Here is a 21,443-nt window from a genome sequence, read left to right on the forward strand (position 1 = left end):
AGTATACTTCATTTAAATAAAGGGAAAAATGAAGTCCTGCAGAAATAGCTGTTATCCATAAACTCCTATTTCGGGTTTCAGGTTTTTTGTCTTACTATAGGCTACTTCATGATATGTTGCTTAAAGGTTGTTTTTGTTTGTTTGTTTGTTTTACAACAACCTAATTTGTTAGAAAGAGAGTTTGCGTGTGTATAACTCGAACTGTTAAACTGTTTTCCTTTTGTCTAGTTCCCACTTCCCAATAATGGTTATCTATTTATCCACCACTGTCACGAAGCTTGAAATTTGCCCGACAGTCAAAAATCACCTGTTGTAGATTTGCTTATGCCTACCTCCCGTCCGCGAGGGGCTAAAAGGCGGGACAGGGTTCCGCCCATGCTAAAAATGCGAAGAATCGGATTCTAAAACAGCCAATCGCCACTTTCTGCGAAGACCGGCTTCGCTGAAGTGCGGCGACTGCTTGCTTGCACTCCCGTCTCTTACCGCAAAACAGCCTAGCAGCGTCGAAAGCGTTAAAAACAGCCGGGTAAATTTCGTTGAAAGGCGCCTCCCTTTTTGATGACCGACTGCTACTGCTGTGGTGCGCTTTAAATAGCAGGTGTTTTATATTGTGAGCATATATCGAGTCTGTTTTAACGCAGTGAGCAGTCCACACACAATGTCAGCCACCGGCACAGAGACGAGCGCCCAGCTCCCTCCACCCGCGGGGAGAGTTTTTTTCCAGGCGGCTACCGGTGGAGGCTGCGCGGGGAGCGGACCGGTGCCACGGGATGATCCGGTCCAGAAGAAACAAGGGAAAGTCACCGTGAAATACGACAGGAAGGAACTGAGGAAAAGGCTAATCCTAGAAGAGTGGATCATTGAGCAACTTAGCGAGCTGTATGACTGCGAGGTAAGACAACGGCTCGTTCGTTTTTAGCCAACTAGTTGACAAACCAGCCGGCTAAACGTGTCACCGCTTCACATCTTTGTTTGCATGGTACTGAGAATGCTCGAGCGCGTAGCTGACTCGACACCTCGTTCGTTTGACAATGATAAATTACACGGGTTATCCTGTGACGTCTGGAGACTGCCTGCCAAATTTCAAACAGCTGTTTATTATGGAGAACGTTACTCCTTATTGTGCACCCCCCCCCCCCCAAAAAAAGGCGAAAACCTGTCTAGACAATAAGAGTACCGATGCATTTTGCTTCAAAGGGGTTCACGTTTGCAGCACCTTTTGTGCTGGACATAGGAGTCTTTTTTTCCTAGGACCGCAGCTATAGCTTAGTGCAGGTGGCGTCTGCAGGACGATGCTCGTCTTTTGTCTTGTTGCGCCGGCATTGCCGCATCCGTTTCAGCAAACGAGGCTGGATAGTGGATAGCCTACAGATATGCGCGAGACCAACGGATATATCCGACCGTGCTATCCTACGTCTGTGCGCGAGCATTTTTACGTTTCATTATCTTCTTTCCCTTCACTTTTAACGCGTTTGCGATTTTGTAGTGCATTTTGGATTTGTTTCGGCTGGTATATTAGCATTGGAAAAATTCACATTTGTCTGCTAGAGTTTATGTTTCGTGAAGCCTTTGCTGTCTGCTTGAATTGTTGTACCCCATACTCTGTATCTGGGTTTGCAAGCCTGCACCCGTTTCACTGGGTGTCTTCTGTTGATATTATTCATATTTTCGTTTCATTTGGAATTAATGTAAGCTTTTTCTTTACGTTTTCGGAAATCGAGAATATTGGGAAATTATTGTTGCGACCTTGAACGAGTCCAACCTCAAGTTACCTATAATTTAACAAAAAAATTGATTTAGTCTTATTTTAATATTAAAACACAACTTAAACGAATTTAAACGTATCAGAGATCGATTTGAATGAAATTGGTTTAAATGACCGTCCCTGCGCTCGGATCTGGAGTGAGTCAGGTCAGTTTCATTAGATACAGCCTTTATTCGTTTAATTCGAGGGCAATGCTAGGGATGTAACTGGCAAGCTGTTTCGGCATAATAGCCACTCGTCCTCGGAGTGTGGTTGCATCATTACCCTTTTTTTCTCAGAAGAGGTGTAGTGCTGGTCAGGCCGTGATGGTCAAACAAGTGCCAGTGTATGCTTTGAATATTAAGAAGTGCTGCGTTTATTTTCACTTCTGTGTCAAATTCTGTATGACCGAGTCGGGAGCGGATGGGGGGAGGGGGAGGAGCGGCCTGGATCCAGACTTGTATGCTAATGAACCCACGCCAGCCAATCCCGTGACTTCTCGTTGACCTCCATTCAGTTTGTTGAGAATTTCTACAGGAGCACCGCCGGCGCGAGCGCAGCCGTCTGTTTAAGCCATAAACCGGCGTGTGTTTGACAGCCGACTGGTCGGGAGGCTTCACCGGCAATTATGTTCATTGAGCGGTTAGATGATTGGGGGGAAAAAGTCGGAGAAGGAAGATGAAAGCTGGGGGGGGGGGTGAGTGGAACACAATGTCAAAACAAGATGTCCTTCCCTGACATTTTGAGGCATCGATCATGCGCCGTTTTTTTTTTGTAACAAGTGGACATCAAAACGGCGCGAGCGAGGTGCTTCACGTGGTGCACGATCAAAGGTGTCTGCCCTTGCACAGGCGGAGAATCCGCAGGGGACGGGAGGGTCACGCGGTTGGGCTCATCACTTTGTGAGAGCGCGCGAGGCTCAGACAGTACTGGTGGCGGGGACACCTGCCTGCCCCTGTCAGCGTCTGTGATTTGTGCCGCGTTCTCACATGATGCGCGCGCTTCCCCTCAGAGATGATCGGCTCTCTCATTTTTAACGACACGAGAGAGTTGAAAATGAAAGGGACCAGATTTAACTTAAAAGATTATGCCCACGGATGAGATGTATAACATGGGGACTGTCACTTCAAAGGGTATTGCTACTGATACACTATAGTCTTACTAATCCTCATTTTAACCAGCTGACGTTTGGATGGGAATTATATTTTATGGCACACTGAATCTTTTCTAGCGATGGCTTCGCTGCATTATAAATCTGAAACAAGTACTGAAAATTAAGGCAGTTGTATTTTCTTCCCAATTTTCAGAAGTGTTGTATTGAAAGAGTAATGGGGGCTGGGGGGAGGTTCAGTTGACAAGCTAGTCTAGCTTTTCTACATGGTGCATTTAAATGGCCGTTGCCTACCTGTGGAAAACAGGCAGCAACTAAGTGGTGACTTCATCGGCCTTCCACAAGTTCTTAGTGTGGTCATGTGACTTTACAACAGGAAGTCTGTGTACCAGCTGTGTACCACCCCAATCTCCAACCCCACAACCACCCCCCACCCCCACAAAGACACATGGTTCCTATTAGCACATACCTGTCTAGCATGTGTCTGAAAGGTGGAAAATTCACAAGGGAAGCACAAGGCTCGTCTCTGGCATTGTGTTTTATGGCACTGTGGTCAGGGGGGTGTTTTTGAAGTGGGTCCTGGATTAGCCTTGGCCCATTAACGGCTTCCCTAAAAAAAAAAACTGTTCTTTGAATGGGCAGGCATGGTAATGGCAGCCCCCCCAACCCCCTACATTAAATCTGCTTGTGGAGCAGCCACTTGCCTTTGGGTGAAGGATGGGAAAAGGGGAACGGGGGAGGGGAGCGGGGTTTCTGGTGACAGATTCTCTATGTCCAGCCCACCACTCGCAGTTTGTTGAAAGCCGTGTACTTCACTGGCGTGTGTGTGGTGAAAGATCTGCTCCTGTGCGGCACCACGGTGTGACTTGGCGAGGTCGTGGTGCCGCGGCCGCGAAACCCAATCCCCCCCCCCGCCACCCCCGCCCCCCCCACCCCCCCCACCCTGGCTGCCGGGAAGCCAACAGAGCCTGGGGGGGGGGGGGGGTGAGGCCGAGGGGGGGTATATACTGAATCTGCCGGGCTGGCCTTAAGTGCAGTTATACTGGTTTCATGTGCAAGTCTGAACCCAGGCTCTAGTGGAATGTGCTGGGTCCCCAGTTAACCACCACTGGCCCATTTCCCCAGGGCCTGTCCTGTGCATCCGGACTTTCACAATTAATGCATCGATTAACAATGTATCGCGTTCAGATGACCTCATTTGCAGGGTTGATATGTCAAAGATGACACTGTGTGTGTGTGTGTGTGTGCGCGCGCTAAGACTGTGAGGGAGGGGTGCGTTTTTTCTAAAAGATACGTAGATTTGTGTGTCCGTTTCCTCTTGGATTTGGCCGTTTTAAGCTGTATGATTGCAAATATGTGATTAGAATGTTCCGACATTCTGATGCTGAACATCCCAATGCTGATGTAACGGTCACTACTGGTAACGGAAAGCAACGGAGTTCTAGAACACTGACTTTGAATTTTTCGGGGAAGAAACCTGCTCTTAAAATGGTTTCAGGACATTTATTTGAGGGATGAATCTTTGCCCTGTGATCAGTCCTTGTGGGGTTCATGATGGAATTTGGAACGCAAGTGTTCTGGAATTCCGAATCCCGGAACTCTGAAGGGGAGAAGCTGGGCGGCGGTGGCGCTTGCCAGGAGGGAGCGGTGACGGTAATTCCAGTCGAGGCGCAGATGCACTTGTCCCACTTTCCCGCGGGCCAGGCTGCTCGATGGATTTTCTACTCCAGTAATTCTGATGCATATTCAGCGGAGGAAGCGATGCAAGACACAAAACTGACCGCGCACACACAGATACACGCACGCACTGTGCACACACACACAGATACACAGACACACACAGACACACACACAGTGCACTCGCACAGACACACACACACACACACACACTGTGCATAGACACAGACGCACACTGTGAACACACAGACACTGACACACACACACACAGGGACTGCTTTGGAAACAAAAGCGTATTAATTAGAAAAAGGCATCCCTCGGATGGTTATTGACTCACTCCTGGTGGATCCCTGTGTCTGGTCGATGGCCATCGGAGGGCTTTGCATTCTGGGAGCAGTATCGCCACTAGGCCGCGTCCAGAAGAAGTTGGGGGGAGGGGGGAGGGGGGAGGGGCGCCTTCCTACCCCAGGGTTCCAGTGCCCTCTGCCGCGTTGTTGCCAGGGCGACCGTGAGGATCGGATCGTACAACGGCGGGCTCTGTGCGGGCTCTGTAGCCCCGCCCCCTTCGCTGTGTCAGTGGGGCACGGCGGGTCTGTCCCAGGCCAGCGTACAATGCGGTCTCTGACAGAGTGGCAGTGCCGCGGGCCCCCTCCTGATCCGTGTGAGCCTTGTCAGCCTGTGTGTCTGCGCAGACCGCCCCTGGTGTCTGCGTCTGCACAGGCCGCCCCTGGTGTCTGCGTCTGCGCAGGCCACCTCTGGTGTCTGCGTCTGCGCAGGCCGCCTGTGGTGTCATTACATCGGCATTGCTGCATAGGGCTTGTGCTCAAAGGCACCTCGAAACATGGGGGTGGGGGGGGGGGCGGGTTGAGGGGGGTTGGGGGGGGGAGCTTGCAGAGCTTGGTGTTCCTGAACCCTGTACGCACGCAGCCCCGCCCTCCAGCGAAGGCAGTCCGCGGAGCGGGGGTGCGAATCCCAGGGGGGCGGCCGCGACTCTGGGGTTTGAGGGAAAAACTCTCTGATCTGCACGTCGTCGTCCGGAGTACAAGCGTGCACGCGTGCGTGGTAAAGGACAGAGGGGAAATCCGCTTTGTATCCGGCTCTGCCCGTCAAATGCAGCCTGGAGCGCCATAAACACGCATGGGTCGGGGGGGCGGGGGCGGGGGCGGGGGCGGGGGGGGGGGGGTGGGGGGGGGCTGCTTTGCCTTGCAAATGATGGTAACTCCTCAGCCTGCGAGTCAGGCTGCACTTTTGATTTACTGCGCCTGGTGGAAGAAGAGTTGCTTTTTTTTCAAGAATCCTCGCCTGGGGGTGACAGAAGATGGAATCCAACAGCCCTGATGTCATCTTGTAGAGAACAGAGGAGCTCCACCAATCGTGGAACGCGTTGCTAAGGACAAATGGAACACCACCAGTGGTGATTGGTGGATACTAACTGGCTACTTTCTGGGAATTCCCACAGGGTTCACCACCACCACCAATCACAATCAAACGTTGTTCTAATGGTTGTCATCAGTGATTGGTGTAGCTCATCTGTTTTATACAAGTAAGATGACATCACTGTGATCTTACCCCCCCCCCCCCCCCCCCCCCTTCCTTCAGTTACCACCTGCATCTGAAACTGCTTAGAGGTGCGTGTATGACCTCTTGTTCCTTTGCATGGCGGTGTGTTACATAGTTGGCTTTTCCGAGTGTAATGTGCACACGCCAGCCATTTTGCATTTTACCTTTTTTTAATTCATTCAGCCAGCTGTGTGTTTACCGAGTTGATTCAACATAAGTAATTTCGCTCAAGGCTACGACAGCAGTGCCCTGCTGAAACGGCGATGTTCTGCTCCTGAAATAATTGCGTTATACTGCTGCTGCATTAAAGATGAGGCTTCACGCTGGCTTCTCCCATCCCAGGGCTGATTAAATATGTGTGAATACTCAGCCTTGAGCCTTCAGGTTTTCATACTTCACTCCAACCCCTGAACCATCCCAGGAATGGTGTGAATAGTGGGAATAAGGCCACTGTGACATCACCGTACTGGTAGAACACTGGGCACAATTGTGATGTCACAGGTTACAGACGCTGATGGTGATTGGTGGATAACACTTCCCTGCGTTTACATGCTGGGAGGCTGGAATTACAGCCAGAACAGATCCACCAATAATTGGCAGCATTGTTTTATTTATTATTTATTTATCCAACATACTCTATTGTTGGTGGATCTATTTTTACAGGACTTGTCTTATACCAGTTTTGTGTTCCTTGATGCAACCCCAGCTACTGGCTGTTTTTTGCGGCAGGAAAACTACGATGCTCCGTTCAGAACCTCCGCTACACCAGCGGGTAGCGCTGGGCACGCAGTTGGCACAGTGCCACGACAGGTGCCCAGCTGACAGGACCAGCCGTCCTCTCGAGGAGAAAGCCGCACGCCCGGCGCGTGTTTGGCGAGATTCCGTTTTTGGGATGACGGAATGTACCTTTCGGCAGGCCCTAGCTGTTGCACTTTTTTGTTCTGAACATTTAAAGATAATTTGTGTTTTTTTTGTGCTCCAGCTCCTTCATCTGATATTCCGCACCAGTCCCTCTCTAAGCCGCATCTCTTACACAAACAGCAGATGCTGATTAGATGTCTGTGATGATTACCTAACCGCAGATGATCACCAGGAGTCCTCCTCGCCTGTGAATAATAACGGGCGGCTGTGAGTCATAATGGAAAAATCCCGGTTCAAAAAGCAAACAGCTGCTTAGAAATTAAAATGCCGCTTATTTTATTATTATTGTTATTATTATTATTAGTACTATTATTATTTTAATTTAAAAAATCAATTGATTTTTTTACTGGGTCAGAGTTGAAGAGAAGTAAAGAATGAGGATGGGTTTGAATCAAGAATGACCACAACTACACTCAACTAGGTAAACTACAATCTAAATACATTTAAACTGAATTCACCTGAATATCTGACTGAGCACAAATATGAAAGTTATTCTACAATGAACGAACGTTATTATGGGTAGTGCAAAACGACAAAGCAAAAAACACACTAAAGTAAACTACACACTAAAGTGTGTAAAAGTGTAAAGTGTATTAGAAATGAGTCAATATTTTTTAGTGACGCCCCCCCCCCCCCGTCCCCGTCCCCGGGTTCCATGGCGATGTTACCAGTCACCATGCAAGAGGTGCTGTGTTGTGTTTGCCTCTCTGGTTATGGCCATTAATCACACATTGCAAATGGCAGCCAGCGATTTTTAAATTGTGAGCGATAAGTGAGGCAGATTAGACGGTGGCTTAATGGCTGTGTCTACATCCGAGACAGATGGCAGATGTTTTTTGTGTGTTATGCTTTGTTTTTTGTTTTTGTTTTATATGGCCTGTAGATTAGGAGCGGCGAGCCTGCAGTTTGCCACTGCAGCCGTTAGGGCCACGCCCGTGCGTCTCCTGCTGCCGTTTTTACGCGGGGCGTGTCCGGGGTCCGACCGCGGGAAGTGTCCGCGTTCAGTCCTCAGGAAGGTTGGTCATACGCGTGAGAAAAGCACTTAAACTGAATTGTTTCAGGAAATGTAACCATGATACTGTACAAGGTACGTATGTCAATTCTGTGCGGTCACTGAAGTGAGATATAAATGTAAGGCCACTGTCCTCTTGGTCATTTGAAGTGGGGGGGGGTACTATACAGAAAAGTTAATGGTTTTTTTTTCACTTCAAAATCAGCCAATCAAACAATTTGGAACAACAAGAGACCAGTCAACTGCTCCTTTAAGTCCTGAGTTACACAGAAATCCAGCAGACTCTGCAAAAGTTGTGCGTGTGTGTGTCCCCAGTGCCGGTGCCCCCCCCCCCGCCCCCCCATCGGACGCCCACGCGTGCGTGTCACAGCGCCTCCTGTAGACTGTGTCTAATCGCGGTGACCCACTTTTCCAGCGCGTCCCCCCCCACCCCGCCAGCTGCTTAACTGGATGCCGCTCACGTTCTCCTGAGCCTCAAATCTTGCCGGAACGCCCCTTCGCCCCCGCGCGGACACTCCCACAATGCTTTGCTTCCAGCCAGCGGAGCGACCCGCAGCTGTCACAGCGCTAGTTTTTGAGCGCTCTGATGTGCCAGATGTCGCCAGGGGGCCCGAAGTGAAGGCTCCTGTCCACATTAATTCTGAACTACTTCCCTGCTTATCTAGCCGGACTGGGATGCCGTCGTGCGGTGTGTTGGACTGAATTGACAAATTTCATCTTGGTTTGGATCACAGCAGTTGTGTGAATGTCCACGTTTCTGTGTGCTAAAGCAGACTGCATGGAACTCGCCGTTTTTTTATTTTTTTTATGAATGGCTCTGAGTTCAGCCAATCACTGTTGAGTGGAGTAGCCTTCATTCATAAAAAATAAAAAGAAAAATCCATGATTGGCAGCTCTGTGGCTCCATCCATTATGGTGCTTCATGGAGCCTGGCTGCTTGTAATTATGTTCCATATTCCAGGCTGCTGTTCTCTGAGGCTACGCTGACATATGTGCACTCTAATCATTTGTTCTGTTGCTTTCAGTTATTTTCTCTTTTTTTAAATTAGTCAACCTTTCCTTTCCAAGGGTAAGTCCTCTCCCATTAACAGCTGGATGGCTCAATCTCTTAAACATCTGGCCCTGTTCTGGTTACAGGTGTGTAATCTTGAGGGTTTTCGAAGGACGTCACCGGCTTTGTTGGTTTTTGCCCGTTTTGGTATCCTTCTTATCGCTCTGGTGTGGTGATGGGTGTTTAAGGTCCAGCTACGAGGAACTGTAGGCTTTCCTTCGGACATTTGGCCTTTCGCACGTTCCAGATCTAAAACGTTCCCACTTGTGGCCCGAAGGCTGGTGTTCCCCGGGCGCGTTGGCGTGGATTTAGCACGCGTCTGTAACTGCTGTGCGTCCGTAGTCACATCGTGGGAGACAACGTTTAACACGGACCAGAGGAGCGATGCTTTTGTGTCCTGTGACCTTGACAGGAAGTGACATCGCAAGGTCATGTGACATGTGGCACACTGATGGAATGTTTACATGATGATCTCCATCCTTGTCCAATCGCTGCCTAGGGACTTGGGGGGGGGGGGGGGGGGGGGGCAGTCTTCATCTCGCTGTCTAGCGGTAGACGATACCAACACAAAACCGGTTTAGACTAGTTTGGCTTTCCCGCCAGACGGCCCGCAGGTCACAGAGTGAAATTAAACGCGCCGTACTTCGGCTTTCTTGCATTTCTCTCTCAGTCCTCGTTGCGGTCGGCTCTAATTGGCCACTGCCGCAGTCGGGCGCCGGTTTGCTTTGTGTTCTGAGCAGGTTCATCTGGGCGCAGAATGTCTGAGATGAATGGGAATGCATTAGCTTTAATCTGGGTAATAGGTTTGATTGACGGTGATTAATGTGGCGTGTGTACAGACAGGGCTATTTCTGCGCCGTGCTTGCGTGTGTGATGACGGCCTCAGGTGTGCGGAAGGAAGGTAAAGTTTCCAGTGACGTCTGCTTTCGCATTTGAGGGAGAAAGTGTAGCCTGATCTTTCACTCAGTGACTTATGTAATTGCATTACAGTGAAATGAACTTGGTGTTCAGTTCATAGTCCGGAACTTTCTGATAGAAAGCTTAAGGGGGTGTTTTCACGTTTGGATTGTGATTTACTTCCTTTTTCAAGATGTTTTCTTTTACAAAGCATTGGGTTTGCATTTTGCAAAACCATAATATTTCATTTTGTGCCGTCAATTTGTTGTCACCTCCTTAAACACAGTTGTAATAATAAATGTAATGTTTAAAACAGAGCAGCCCATTTTGATTTTGATTACAGTGGTGTGTTCAGTGTGTTTTCCAGTTGACAAGACTTTGTGTGATTCACAAACAAAATCAAATCACAGAAATGTATTTCCTTCGGCGAATAAGATTCCTTCCTGCCTCCCTGGTTCAGTGGCAGAAGCGCAAAGCCTTCTGGGGGAAATTGCTCTTTGCTCTGGTCAGACGGTTTTAATGTGTTTTGTCACGCTCCAGCCAATCAGCTTGCGGCCGATGATGTCAGAGACTGCGCAGCCACTGCAGTCAATGCGGTGGCAGCGTGCGCAATGTACATCAGCTGCGCATTTTTCTGTCCCAGTCATGTTTGGCGCATGTATGGGTTCCGGTCTTCTCTATGCTTTCTCTACGCAGCGATGCCTTTTAAACCTGACGCACAGATTCCCCTGAGGCAACGCAAATAGCAAACAAATCACCTCTGGAGTTGTTTCCAGACCGAGTGAGCGGTGACCTATTGATCTGGTGACCCTGGGGCGTCACGGCTGGTTTGCCATGCAGAAGTCACCGCACTGGAGAACGGCAGGCTCGCTCTGCGGACGCATTCTCTCACCTGTCGCGTTACTGGATTCAGTCTGCCTCAGATCATCTTAAATGCCTTCCTTCCATTGTCCATCAGGCCTAATACAGTGCATTTATGTGTATTTATATGTGTATTTATACATATTTATGTGTATTTACACATCTGCAACCCTGGTCCAGGACAGCCGTAGGGTTCTGCTGGTTTTTGCTATTATATTCAACAACTTATTCGACCAATTATAGCAGCATATTACAGTAGCACAATTAACTCGCCTTGCTTTGTTACTTTGGTCTGAAATATTTGCTGATTTTTAGATGAAAACCAGTAGACCTTACAGCTCTCCAGGACCAGGGTTGGGGACCCTGATCTTATCACAGTGCCCATTTACATTTTTTTTTGTTGAGAAAACCACTGTCCCATCATTTATGTCATCTGGTAGTTGAGGATGAAGCGTAGTGTGGTTAGATTGAACCGTACTACCATTCGATTGAACACCCGACTGTTGTCCGGCATCTGGAACCTCCGTGTCAACCCGAGCTGTCAATCATCGGCGCGTTCGGATCTCCGTCGGCGTTTGCGTGCTGAGCGCTCGCGTGCACGGCGAGCTCCCTGCCGAAAAAAAAAGCAGGAGCCGGAGACGCCGGGCGCGTATCGATCTCCCCGGCGTTCCAACAGGAAGTGCGCCGATAAATACGCTTCAGAAAAACGCCTCGCTGCCTTTCAAGGGGCCTAATGAAAAGTGTCTTAAGTGGCCGTTTTAAGAGGAGTCTTTCCGGGTGGAGCAAACAGAGGAGCTACTCTCTCTTTTGAAACCTATTAGAGTGCGATTCAATTTCGGTCCCCCCAAGGGAGGGGGCGGGAGACGCCCGGAACGTCGTGGAATGATCCGGAACGTCATGGAATGATTTTTAAAGCCATATCTCTTGACCTTTTAATCGGATTAATGAAAGGCATCGTGAAATTTATCACGGGGGGCAATTACCCACGGCCCCCGTGAAGTTCGTTAACGAGGCCCGACCCTGTTTTTTTTTGCCCCCCCCCCCCTCCAAACTGACGGCGAAATTGGCGGCTTTTATAGGGCTCATGGCTTTCATTCTATAGGCAAATAATTATCTAACGAACCGAAAACGATTCCTTTTTGTTCGTTTATGGGTATTTAAGGTTTAATGTATTCGGTCTGTTGAATATTCTTCTTATTTTTTAACCACATTTTACCGGCATCTAACGAGTCAAAGTACGACCAATACATATTTGACCTAGGTTTGAATACAGTATAACTGTCATAAGCATAGTGTAAAAATATGAAAATTTGGAAAAATTATGGAAAATGCTGAATTATAGTCTACAAGCAAAAACTCATCAGATTATTCAGCTATCATTGGGCTTAGCGTGGCATTACCACCCGCACTGAATTCTGGGATTCGCAGTGCGAAGCGGGCTGAACCGGCCGTACGCATTAGAACAGCCCTTCTCAGGTTGTTGGCACCCGAGTCCGCACGTTACCGAGGAACACCAATCACACGACGCTCGGGGAGCAGCGCGCTGGTTCTGGTTTCTACGGTTACAGGAAGTGCGTCGGCAGTCTGAGAGCACGTCGGCGCCCTCCTCTTGGCGAATGTTATTTACTCTTTTTTTTTTTTTTTTTTTAAACCCCCCCTCCCCCCCCAGATCAAAAGCACAATCTCATGGCATTGGGGGGGGGGGGGGGGGTCGAAATGCGATCTTCAGTCGCGGTGCTATGGAACGCTATCAGCTGTGGGGAGACTGGCTCTGAAGAGACGTCCTTTATCCTGACCTCATTTTTCAAACACACACACACATACCCCCCCTCCATACCCCCCCACCCTCCTTTTCCACTGGTATGAGAAATGAGGATGCAGAGGGGTAGCAGATGGGGGTGTTGACGGGGGGGGGGGGTGAAGGTAGTCCTCAGATCTCACTGCCGATGCACTGAAACCAGGAGTCCCCGATCTTATCAGAAAAGGTGCCGGTGTGGGTGCAGGTCTTTGTTTTAGCTCAGCAATACAACACCTCATTCAACCAATTAACTGTCCTTAACGAAACCTTGATGAGTAGAATCAGGTGTCGAAGTGCTGGGCTAAAACAAGAACCCGCACCCGCACACAAACTCTGCCTCTGTGGTGTCTCGGCTGAGGCTAGCTGTACAACAAAAAACCCCATACTCCAAAATATCTTTTAGTCGATTTTTACTTTAAATTGCTCACAAACGTTCTTTGCCTTTTACCTGTTCTTTTGACGGAACATTTGTGGGCGAGCAAAGCTTTTAATACGACTATAATACTTCATAAAAATTGATTTTTGAATCGACCGTCCTTGGACGTGGAGAAACGGGTGCTTATTTATAAAGTGGTGAACAAATCGCGCCTCCTTTGTGCCTCGATTCTGTGCGTTAATTCCAGTTTAATGGGCCGTGATCTGGAGTCTCTGTTTCTCCTTCAGTATCTCTCCCCATTACAGAGCTGTGCCCACCCTCCCCCACCCCCCTCTGTGTGCACCCTATCCCCCCCCCCCCCCCCTCATGTGCATTGCTGATGGTGAAATCCTTTTCCCCCTCGTGGCTATATGTTATTTATAGCTTCCCAACACAGAGAGCCCGAATTCATGAGGGTTGTTTTGCGGTTGCAGAACGCTCTCGTTCGGTCCGTGTCAGTGCCGGCGTTCTCCGGGTAAGACAGGTGTCTGTTTTGAGGTTCCTGGGGGGAGGGGGGTCCCGTTGTGTCTGTCAGGGGAGCTGGGGGTCCCGTTGGTTCTGGCAGGGGAACTGGGGGTCCCATTGCGTCTGGCAGGGGAACTGGCGATCCCGTTGTGTCTGTCAGGAAAACTGGGGGTCCCGTTGGTTCTGGCAGGGGAACTGGGGGTCCCGTTGTTTTTGTCAGGGGAACTGGCACACCGAAGGGCTGCCAGGGTGAATTCTGAAACTCGCTCACGTGCTGTAAACACGGGGACAATAAATAAAAAGCGAAGCTGACGTTAGTGTTTCTTGGCGCGTCCTCCAGCAGAAAGTGGGGCGTATGGGGCGTCCTGCTCCAGTGCACCTCGCAGTTAATGGATTTCAGGCATGCAAAGACCTTTTTTTTTTTTTGGCTTTCTTTCTTTTACTCTGTTTTTAGTCCATGGGGATGTGTGTGTGGGGGGGGGGGGGGGGGGGGGGGGGGGCTCTAGTGGTCAGGACAAATGCTGGGAGCACCTCATTACCAAGTTAAAAAAAATAATAAAATCAATTTTAAAAACACTTTCTGTCCAAACCTTCTCCTTGAATTGAATGAGGGCCGTCCTGTATGAGCTGGATAACTGGGTGAGGAGTGGACACCGTTCACAGATGATCGCCCAGCATGCAGGCCTGTATCGATCGATTAATTGATCGATCTCCACCCCCAACTGTTAATGTGAGGGGGAATGTGGACATGGGGTTTTTTTTTAACTTTCTCCCCCACAGATACGATTCATCTGTTGCCGTCCTAATTGCTGCTGTACATTTGAAACATTTTGTTTTTTTAAATAACTATGTTCTGTCCTTGTGCCGTGTATGTTTTATTGGTTTGTCTGTGACTTTGCTTTTAATTCAGATATTATTAGCTAATGGCATCACCGCCCCTCCCCAACCCTCATCTCCCCCATTTTAATGGCATCTTCTGATGAACGCACAGACGTGAGCTTCTTTCCCGTGGAAATGTCAGCACAGCCTAGCAGCAACGTGCTCCAGAACCCGAAGGCTTTCTGGGACTTTAAAATGGCGTCCTTTCCTTAATTAGGTTTTGCCCCGAGTTCTTCTGTTGGATAATTGTGGATTAAAATCTCTCTTTCCAGCACCTTTATTCTCGTGAATATGTACGGTGGATGGTTCAATGGGTCGCTGTCCCTGGTCCTTAATAAGAATGGCTGGGGTCTTTGTAATGCAGTTCGTGATCTCTCATCATTTGCTGAAAAGGTCTTTTTTTTCTCTTCTCTCTTGTCTATTCTAGGAGGAGGAGATGCCAGAGGTGGAGATCGACATCGACGACCTTCTGGAGGTGAACAGCGAGGACGAGAGGGCTACGAAACTGCAGGTGAGCTCACCTGGAGGAGCCTCACCTGATGGGATGGGTGTGGTGACCCCTATCTGACCCCTATATGTCTGTTCCCCAGAATACACTGTGTAAGGCCAAACATCTGCAGGTGTGGTCCTGGAGGGGGGGGGGGTCAGGGGGGTGGTTGCTGGGGGGTTGCCAGGAGCAAGCTGGGATCGGTGGGGAACTGATAGCCACAGACACACAAATTTCATACAATTAAAATGCAACTACTTTTAAAACCTGGACTGCGTGGCCCCGGGATGTGTGTGGCCCTGAACGCCTGGTCTGAGTGTTCATGCAGGCGGCCGGCTCGAGGCGGTGTGCCATAGCTCACCTCGAACCCGCCCGCCATCGCTCTCGCCACTGGAATGCGCCCGGATCGGCGGATTCGCTGAGCTGTCAGCGAGTAACAATCCATCCCGCTCAACCCGTTACCCTTGAGCTAATGCTACTATTTTTATTCTTTTGTTTTTTTTTGATTTTGCTTTCGTTGAAGCTCTTAAGTTCATGACTCCACGCATAGGTGGAGCTGAAGGTGAGATCACTGTAGCTTATTCTTCTGCCTAGTTGGCTTTGCAGATGTTAGGCCAGAATAGTGTTCACTGTTCTCGGCTAGAATAGCTGTACAAAATAAGTATTGTACCTTACTGAACCCGTGTTTAGCAGTTGTCTACGACCATGAAATGCACTTTTTTGTACGTCGCTTTGGATAAAAGCGTCTGCCAAATGAATGTAATGTAATGTAAGGTTGTCAGGCTGCTAGGTCATTTCGTTTTTGACGACTGAACCTTATTTTCTGGTCATTCTGCCTTGTCGTTCACCTTACAGGTGTGTATACGTGTATGAGGGAAGGAAGAATGAAAAAAACACATCGTACTACATTAACTGACCCTTCAGAGTTGTGCAGCTTTTCACTGTTTTCTCTTCTCTCTTTAGGAGTCCCTGATGGACTGCTACAAACCCACAGATGTGAGTACTGTGCTGCTTGTACCACACGAGGAGGGGGGGGCGGGGGGTTAGGGGTTAGGGGTTAGAGGTTAGGGACCAGGCAGTGTCTGTACTACTGTAGTTTATGAAAAATATCTGCAGCTCCTCTCTGTCGCTCTCTCTCTTTCTTTCTCTCTCTCGCTCTCTGTTTTTGGGGGCCAACACACAGAGCCCTGGGGTCATCACTAGAGGCAGAGGATCTGTACTTCTTAACCCACTTAGTAGGGGCTACAGAAGTGGAGCGTGTTTGTTTAGCTCCCCCATCGCCCCCCCCCCCCCCAGTCATGCGCCAGTGCCCACCTGCTCCTCTCTCCGTCTTTTGGGGTGCACTCATCCCTCTCAAGGAGCGCACAGTCCGAGTCAGTGCCCCCCCAACCTCCCATTGTCTGCACATGAACACAGTTAGAAGGGCGAAAGCACTTTGCTGAAGAGCCGAAGAGCTCTCGACAGAAAAAAGAAAATAAAAGATCCCATTGGCTGGAACAGATGAGCCAATCAGGGGCTAGACGACTCTGAAGCCCCTGACTTAGGAGTGCACCGGGGGGGGGGGGGGGGGGGGGGGTACAGAAGCTGACAGTTTGGCTTCGTGACGCTCTTCACAAACGACGAGCGACACCCCGTCTTCTGCACATGTGCAGAAGCGGAGAGGATCGATGCAGCCCAAATTAGAGACTCGGTTGGTCGGGCTCGGACAATAGGACCCGCGGGTCACTGGCTCTCCCCCGTCAGAGTGTTGCGTCACTGTCACCATGGTTACCGCAGGGCGGGGTTTCAAGGCACGCTTGTTTTGTTGTTTTCCTCTCTAGAGGGGTCATGGGGTCAGATCTAAGGCCTACATATGGGGCCTTATAGTGGAACCAAGTGACTAAATTTGGGGGCTGGCAGTGTAGTGATTTCTAACCTGTCAGGCTACTCGAGGCCCAGTGGTTGTAACCTTGAGTAAAACCTTTCACAGGAGGCGCTTCCAGGAAATAGTACGCTGTATTTAAATTGTCTTTTTGAGTTGATGTAATTATCTATAATGAGGATAGGTCTGCCGCTGCTCTCGAACCCTGGCCTTCACAGACCACTCTGTGCAAGAGCTATGATTAGCCCTCCGAATTAAAGAACTTGAACACCACCTAAGGGTCTAACTACTAAAAAGGTGATTGGGACGATTGGCTTACGTGAGATAATTATTTAACTGTTCTTTTTTAAGCAGAACATTTTTTCCTTTGAAGTAATTTTACGTGGTGTGCACAAGGATAGAGACTCAACATTGGTTGCAGTCAGATGAAAGTGAGTCTCCTCAATGCTTGCTATTTTAAGCTGACGTGCTGTGCGAAAATGAAATGCGGTCTTGCTGCTTTGGGGGGGGGGGGGGGGGAACGTTTTCTCGTGACTTGACTTGACGTGACCGCGGTGTAAAATCTGGTCCGTTGCTGTCATGTGAAGTGGGACGCATTCGGCTTGGAGCTTTACCCCCCCCCCCCCCCCCCAGATGTTCAGCACTTGGGTCACCGCCCCCACTCTGATTGTGTCGGGACCCCCCCCTCCCCCAGGGCCACCAGACGGAACTGCTTTTTCGCCCCCCCATCTCAGCGGGGTGACCCCAATGTGCCCACGTCCAATCTGCTAAACAGAACTACTGGTGCTTGAACAAAATGGCCTCTGCTGACACATCTGCCAAACTAAATATTCTGTAACGCTGACCTATATGGTCACTAGCCTATAAGGTCACATGGTCAGTATGGTAACGGTACCGTCATTACTTTGGGGCCCAGTGTGTGTAATGCTGTTCAGTAACGAACACATACTGACCAATGGGGGAAGAGAGCTTTGTGTTTTGTGGAACTATTGTTGCACAAACTCAACAGCTCTGTTCCTAAGGTAGTAATTGTGTAGTTGTTTTAATTGTTGTGAAAGTCGCAATGGCCACATCTCTGTCTTTGTGGTTGTAAGGACGTAGTGCACACTCGTTCCTAGAGCAGGCGATGAGGAGGTGTGGAGTATTTCCGTTTGCTTTGATACAGGGCTCCCAGCTCCCTGTGTGTGAGGCGCACGGTATCTTCAGCCCTCCTGCAGTGCGTGGGAAACCCCAGGGGACTGGCACAGAGGCCTGCCTTCGTCTTCTGATCATAAAGGGGCGCCAGAGCACCCCTGAATTACAACCCCTGACTTGCTGTGGAGTGTACCCCTGCTTTTTTTGTCTTTTTGCCAATTAGCTGATGAATTATGGGTTGTGAATTGTGTGCTTTGGCTGCAGTGCAGGCACATACACACGTACGCTTACACACACACACACACACACAAACACACACCTGATCGCCCCATAACTCTTCGCTTTCAGCATCTCTGCGGTGGCTCATTATAAATTTGCGAGTTGCCTCCTCTTCCTCTCGGACCCCACCCCCCCCCATCCCCACCCCCACCCCCACCCCCACCCACTCCTCCCTCTCGGGGTGGGGCGGTTCCCCCGGACACCGCTAACGGCTCCTGCGTGCGGCGCTCTTGTGTCTTGCAGGACTTCGTCAAGGAGCTCCTGGGCCGGATACGGGGAATGCGGAAGCTGAGCGCCCCCCAGAAGAAGCCGCTATAATGGCCGCCGCGGCGCAGGCCGTTAGCCGCGAGCCGTTAGCCGCGAGCTCCACGTCTCTCACGCGCAGCGGGCTCCTGCCTCTGGGTCCTCACGTTTTGAGTTCGGGGTTTTTCCCGCCTTTTTTTATTTTTTATTTTTTGTGATCGACAGTGATCGAGGAAATGTTTGTATTTAAATGTAGAAACAAAAAAACTGAAACTGAAGGAGAAAAAAAAATGGCCGCTACTCGAAGGACGTGTTTGTTTTTTTTCCGTTTGTTTGTTAGTTTTTTTTTTTAAATGGTGTTTTTCAGATTTTAAAGATTAGAACCGGTTTTGTTTTTGCCAATAGGTTGATATTTAAAGCCTCACAGCTTGGATTTCTTTGTCCCCCCCCCCCCCCCCCCCGAATTAATCTGTTACTCTGTTACACACTATTACACACTGACCCCGAGGTGAGTGTGTTTGCAAAGAGAAGGGGGGGGGGGGTAAAGGACATCATCGGAGGGCTTTTAAATGTATAACAACCAAAAACTTAGTGGCCAATCACAACTGAGCGGTTAACAATCGAGAACACCATTCAACCATGTCATATTGACTGTTCTTCGTTTCCCTCTAGATGCATATCACTTCCATTATTTTACCACAACAGTATGTAGAGAACCGTTTGTGTAAGAATTGTTTGTTTTTTTGTAATTTTAGTCCCAAAAAGCCCTTTTTGAATTCTCAGTGAAGCCATTATTAACAAATGAACATATTTTAAAAAAACATTTAACATGAAACGGCTAATGACTGTAACTGCTTTGTTGGCCATTTTCCCAAAAGCTCCCTCTAGTGTGCACTGTTGTTACTACATGAGCTATTCACTTAGCGAACCTGTTGAACCCTGCAGACCCAGGTTATAATGTGGTCAGACCACAGAAATCTCAGCCTTGGGCTCTCACTTAGAACAAGGCATGATGGGCATTGTAGCCCAGCGTGTGGCCGTGAAGCCTGTGTGATAAGCGCTTTTAAAACTTCAAGTCTTTCAGTATGACCGTTTTCACGACGGGTCCATAGTGTATGTTACCCGTGTTATTATTTTGAAGTTCAGTTTGCAGTCCGTGTAACACCGCACCTCGGGTACCGTTACTGAGAATCCGAACGTAAATTTAAGTCGCCGTCTTATTCTCGTACGATGTAGCTAGTTCTAACGGTTTTTATTTATGTAGACTTAAGAAACGACCGCACCTTTTTTTGTCTGCGCTTGACTCAAGCACAATAACACAAACAAATCGTAGTGACATTTTTTTTTTTTTTTTTTTGAAAGTTCACAAACCTCTAGAGCTCTACACCTCATTTGCATCTGTTGGTCCGTCTAGGGGACGTTTGAACGTGTCGGAAATTACGGGGCTGTCACGACAGGTGACAAACAGAATGAGAATTTTGAATTTCAACTAATGAAGCTGGACACAACCGTTCCATTTTGTTTTTGTTTTTTTGTTGTTGTTTATTTGAAGCTGTTACAATTATATCACTTCAGGTTATAAAGTTGTTGACTGTACAAAATACTACGAAAGTGAAGTGTAGTTTTTTAAGGAGTTGGCAGAAGCTGTTACAGGGACAATATTGTTTCAGAATAGATCTGTGGCTGTTGGTTGCATTTTCTCCACCATATTATTCTCAAGCGGCCAAAGAAAATGCCATTTCTTTCATGAAGCACTGGGTATAACTGAACAAGGGGATGTGAGAAGGAAGGGAATGCTGGCTAGCTTAAGCTAAGAGAACTGTCTGTTTTTTTCATGCCTGTCTGGCAGTACACCTGTTTATACTTAGTTACTCAATACCTTTTTAGAAAACCAGGAAAAAAATATGGTGCTGTTTTTGCTTTTTTTAAAATAGATTTTTTTTCCCCCAAATACCAGTTGTTTCCAGGGCATCCACTGCTCGTAGACTGTGTTATTGACAATATAAATGTAGATCTCTTTAATATTTCCTCTGGTAAAAATATTCAGGTATGTTCATTTACTGTATGAAGAGTTTCTATTCAGGGCTATGGAGTGGTTTTAAAATTGATGTTCTAAGTATTTTGAGAGATGGTAATGTGTGAAAGTTTTCAAACCGCATGGATTAAGTGTCACGAAAGAAATATATAAAGACCCAGCTTTTTATTTAAACTGCTTTTTCCTTTTTATACTTTATTAAAGAAACTCACAGAGTCTGCAGGATTTGTTTTCCATACATCTGCAAGCATTTGTTTTTATTTTATAAAAATGTAACGTGTGGTAATTGAGTTGTTTTGCTGACAATAAAGCAGAATGACTAATCTGTTTTAAATAAAAAGTGTGCTGTTCTTGGTTGTTTTTTTTTTTTGTACCCCATGATTTTGTGGTTTGAAATATTGCACTTGTTTGTAATGTAACACTTCTGATGATCAGGGCTGATGTTGGTTTTAAGATGTTCAAAACATTTTTTGGGGGGATTCTAAGAAACTGCAATACCCATGATGCCTTTAAAGGACTTCTCCAGAGAAGTGCACCAATGACAGTTCAATTTGCAACATAAAATGCAGTATGGAAGATGATATGCAGTATGATGAGCAAGGGCTATATTTAGCCATATGATCTTTTTGTGGACCTTTAAAAATGATAAGCCTTTCACACTGGTTGGTCAGGTTCAATGCATTTGTTTTTCATTCCGACCAGGTAGTACTGTTAATTAGATCAGGTAATTAGCAGAGAACAGCAGATCTAAACCAATTAATTGGCGTAGAAGGCACTGCAGCAAAACATTTGAGTAGCTTGCAAAAATCATCCGTGATTTGTTTTCAAAAAAAAAATTCTGGATGTGGCAGTTGATTGCACTGATTAAGAAATTAAGGGGTGAGGTTGGAAGGAACGAAAGATGGCATGCCCCCTCCAGGAATTTAGATTTGCACCCCCCATTTTAACGCTTGGTGCCTTTTTCAATTTAATCCCATCCCATCTTTGAGCTGATTAAACTACTTAAAGAAGCC

The 21,443-nt window shown here is 48.1% G+C and overlaps 1 protein-coding gene across 1 annotated transcript; it reads left to right on the forward strand.

The window, feature by feature from the left end:
- The first annotated feature begins 393 nt into the window (after positions 1-393).
- ppp1r14c (protein phosphatase 1, regulatory (inhibitor) subunit 14C) lies at positions 394-20,780 on the forward strand. Its single transcript, XM_035422193.1, has 4 exons — positions 394-892; positions 14,819-14,902; positions 15,842-15,874; positions 18,396-20,780. The coding sequence occupies exons 1-4, from the start codon at positions 659-661 to the stop codon at positions 18,468-18,470; spliced, it is 426 nt and encodes a 141-aa protein (XP_035278084.1). The 5' UTR covers positions 394-658; the 3' UTR covers positions 18,471-20,780.
- Positions 20,781-21,443: the final 663 nt, after the last annotated feature.

This window comes from Anguilla anguilla, chromosome 6 (assembly GCF_013347855.1).
Source record: "Anguilla anguilla isolate fAngAng1 chromosome 6, fAngAng1.pri, whole genome shotgun sequence".
Classification (NCBI taxonomy): domain Eukaryota; kingdom Metazoa; phylum Chordata; class Actinopteri; order Anguilliformes; family Anguillidae; genus Anguilla; species Anguilla anguilla.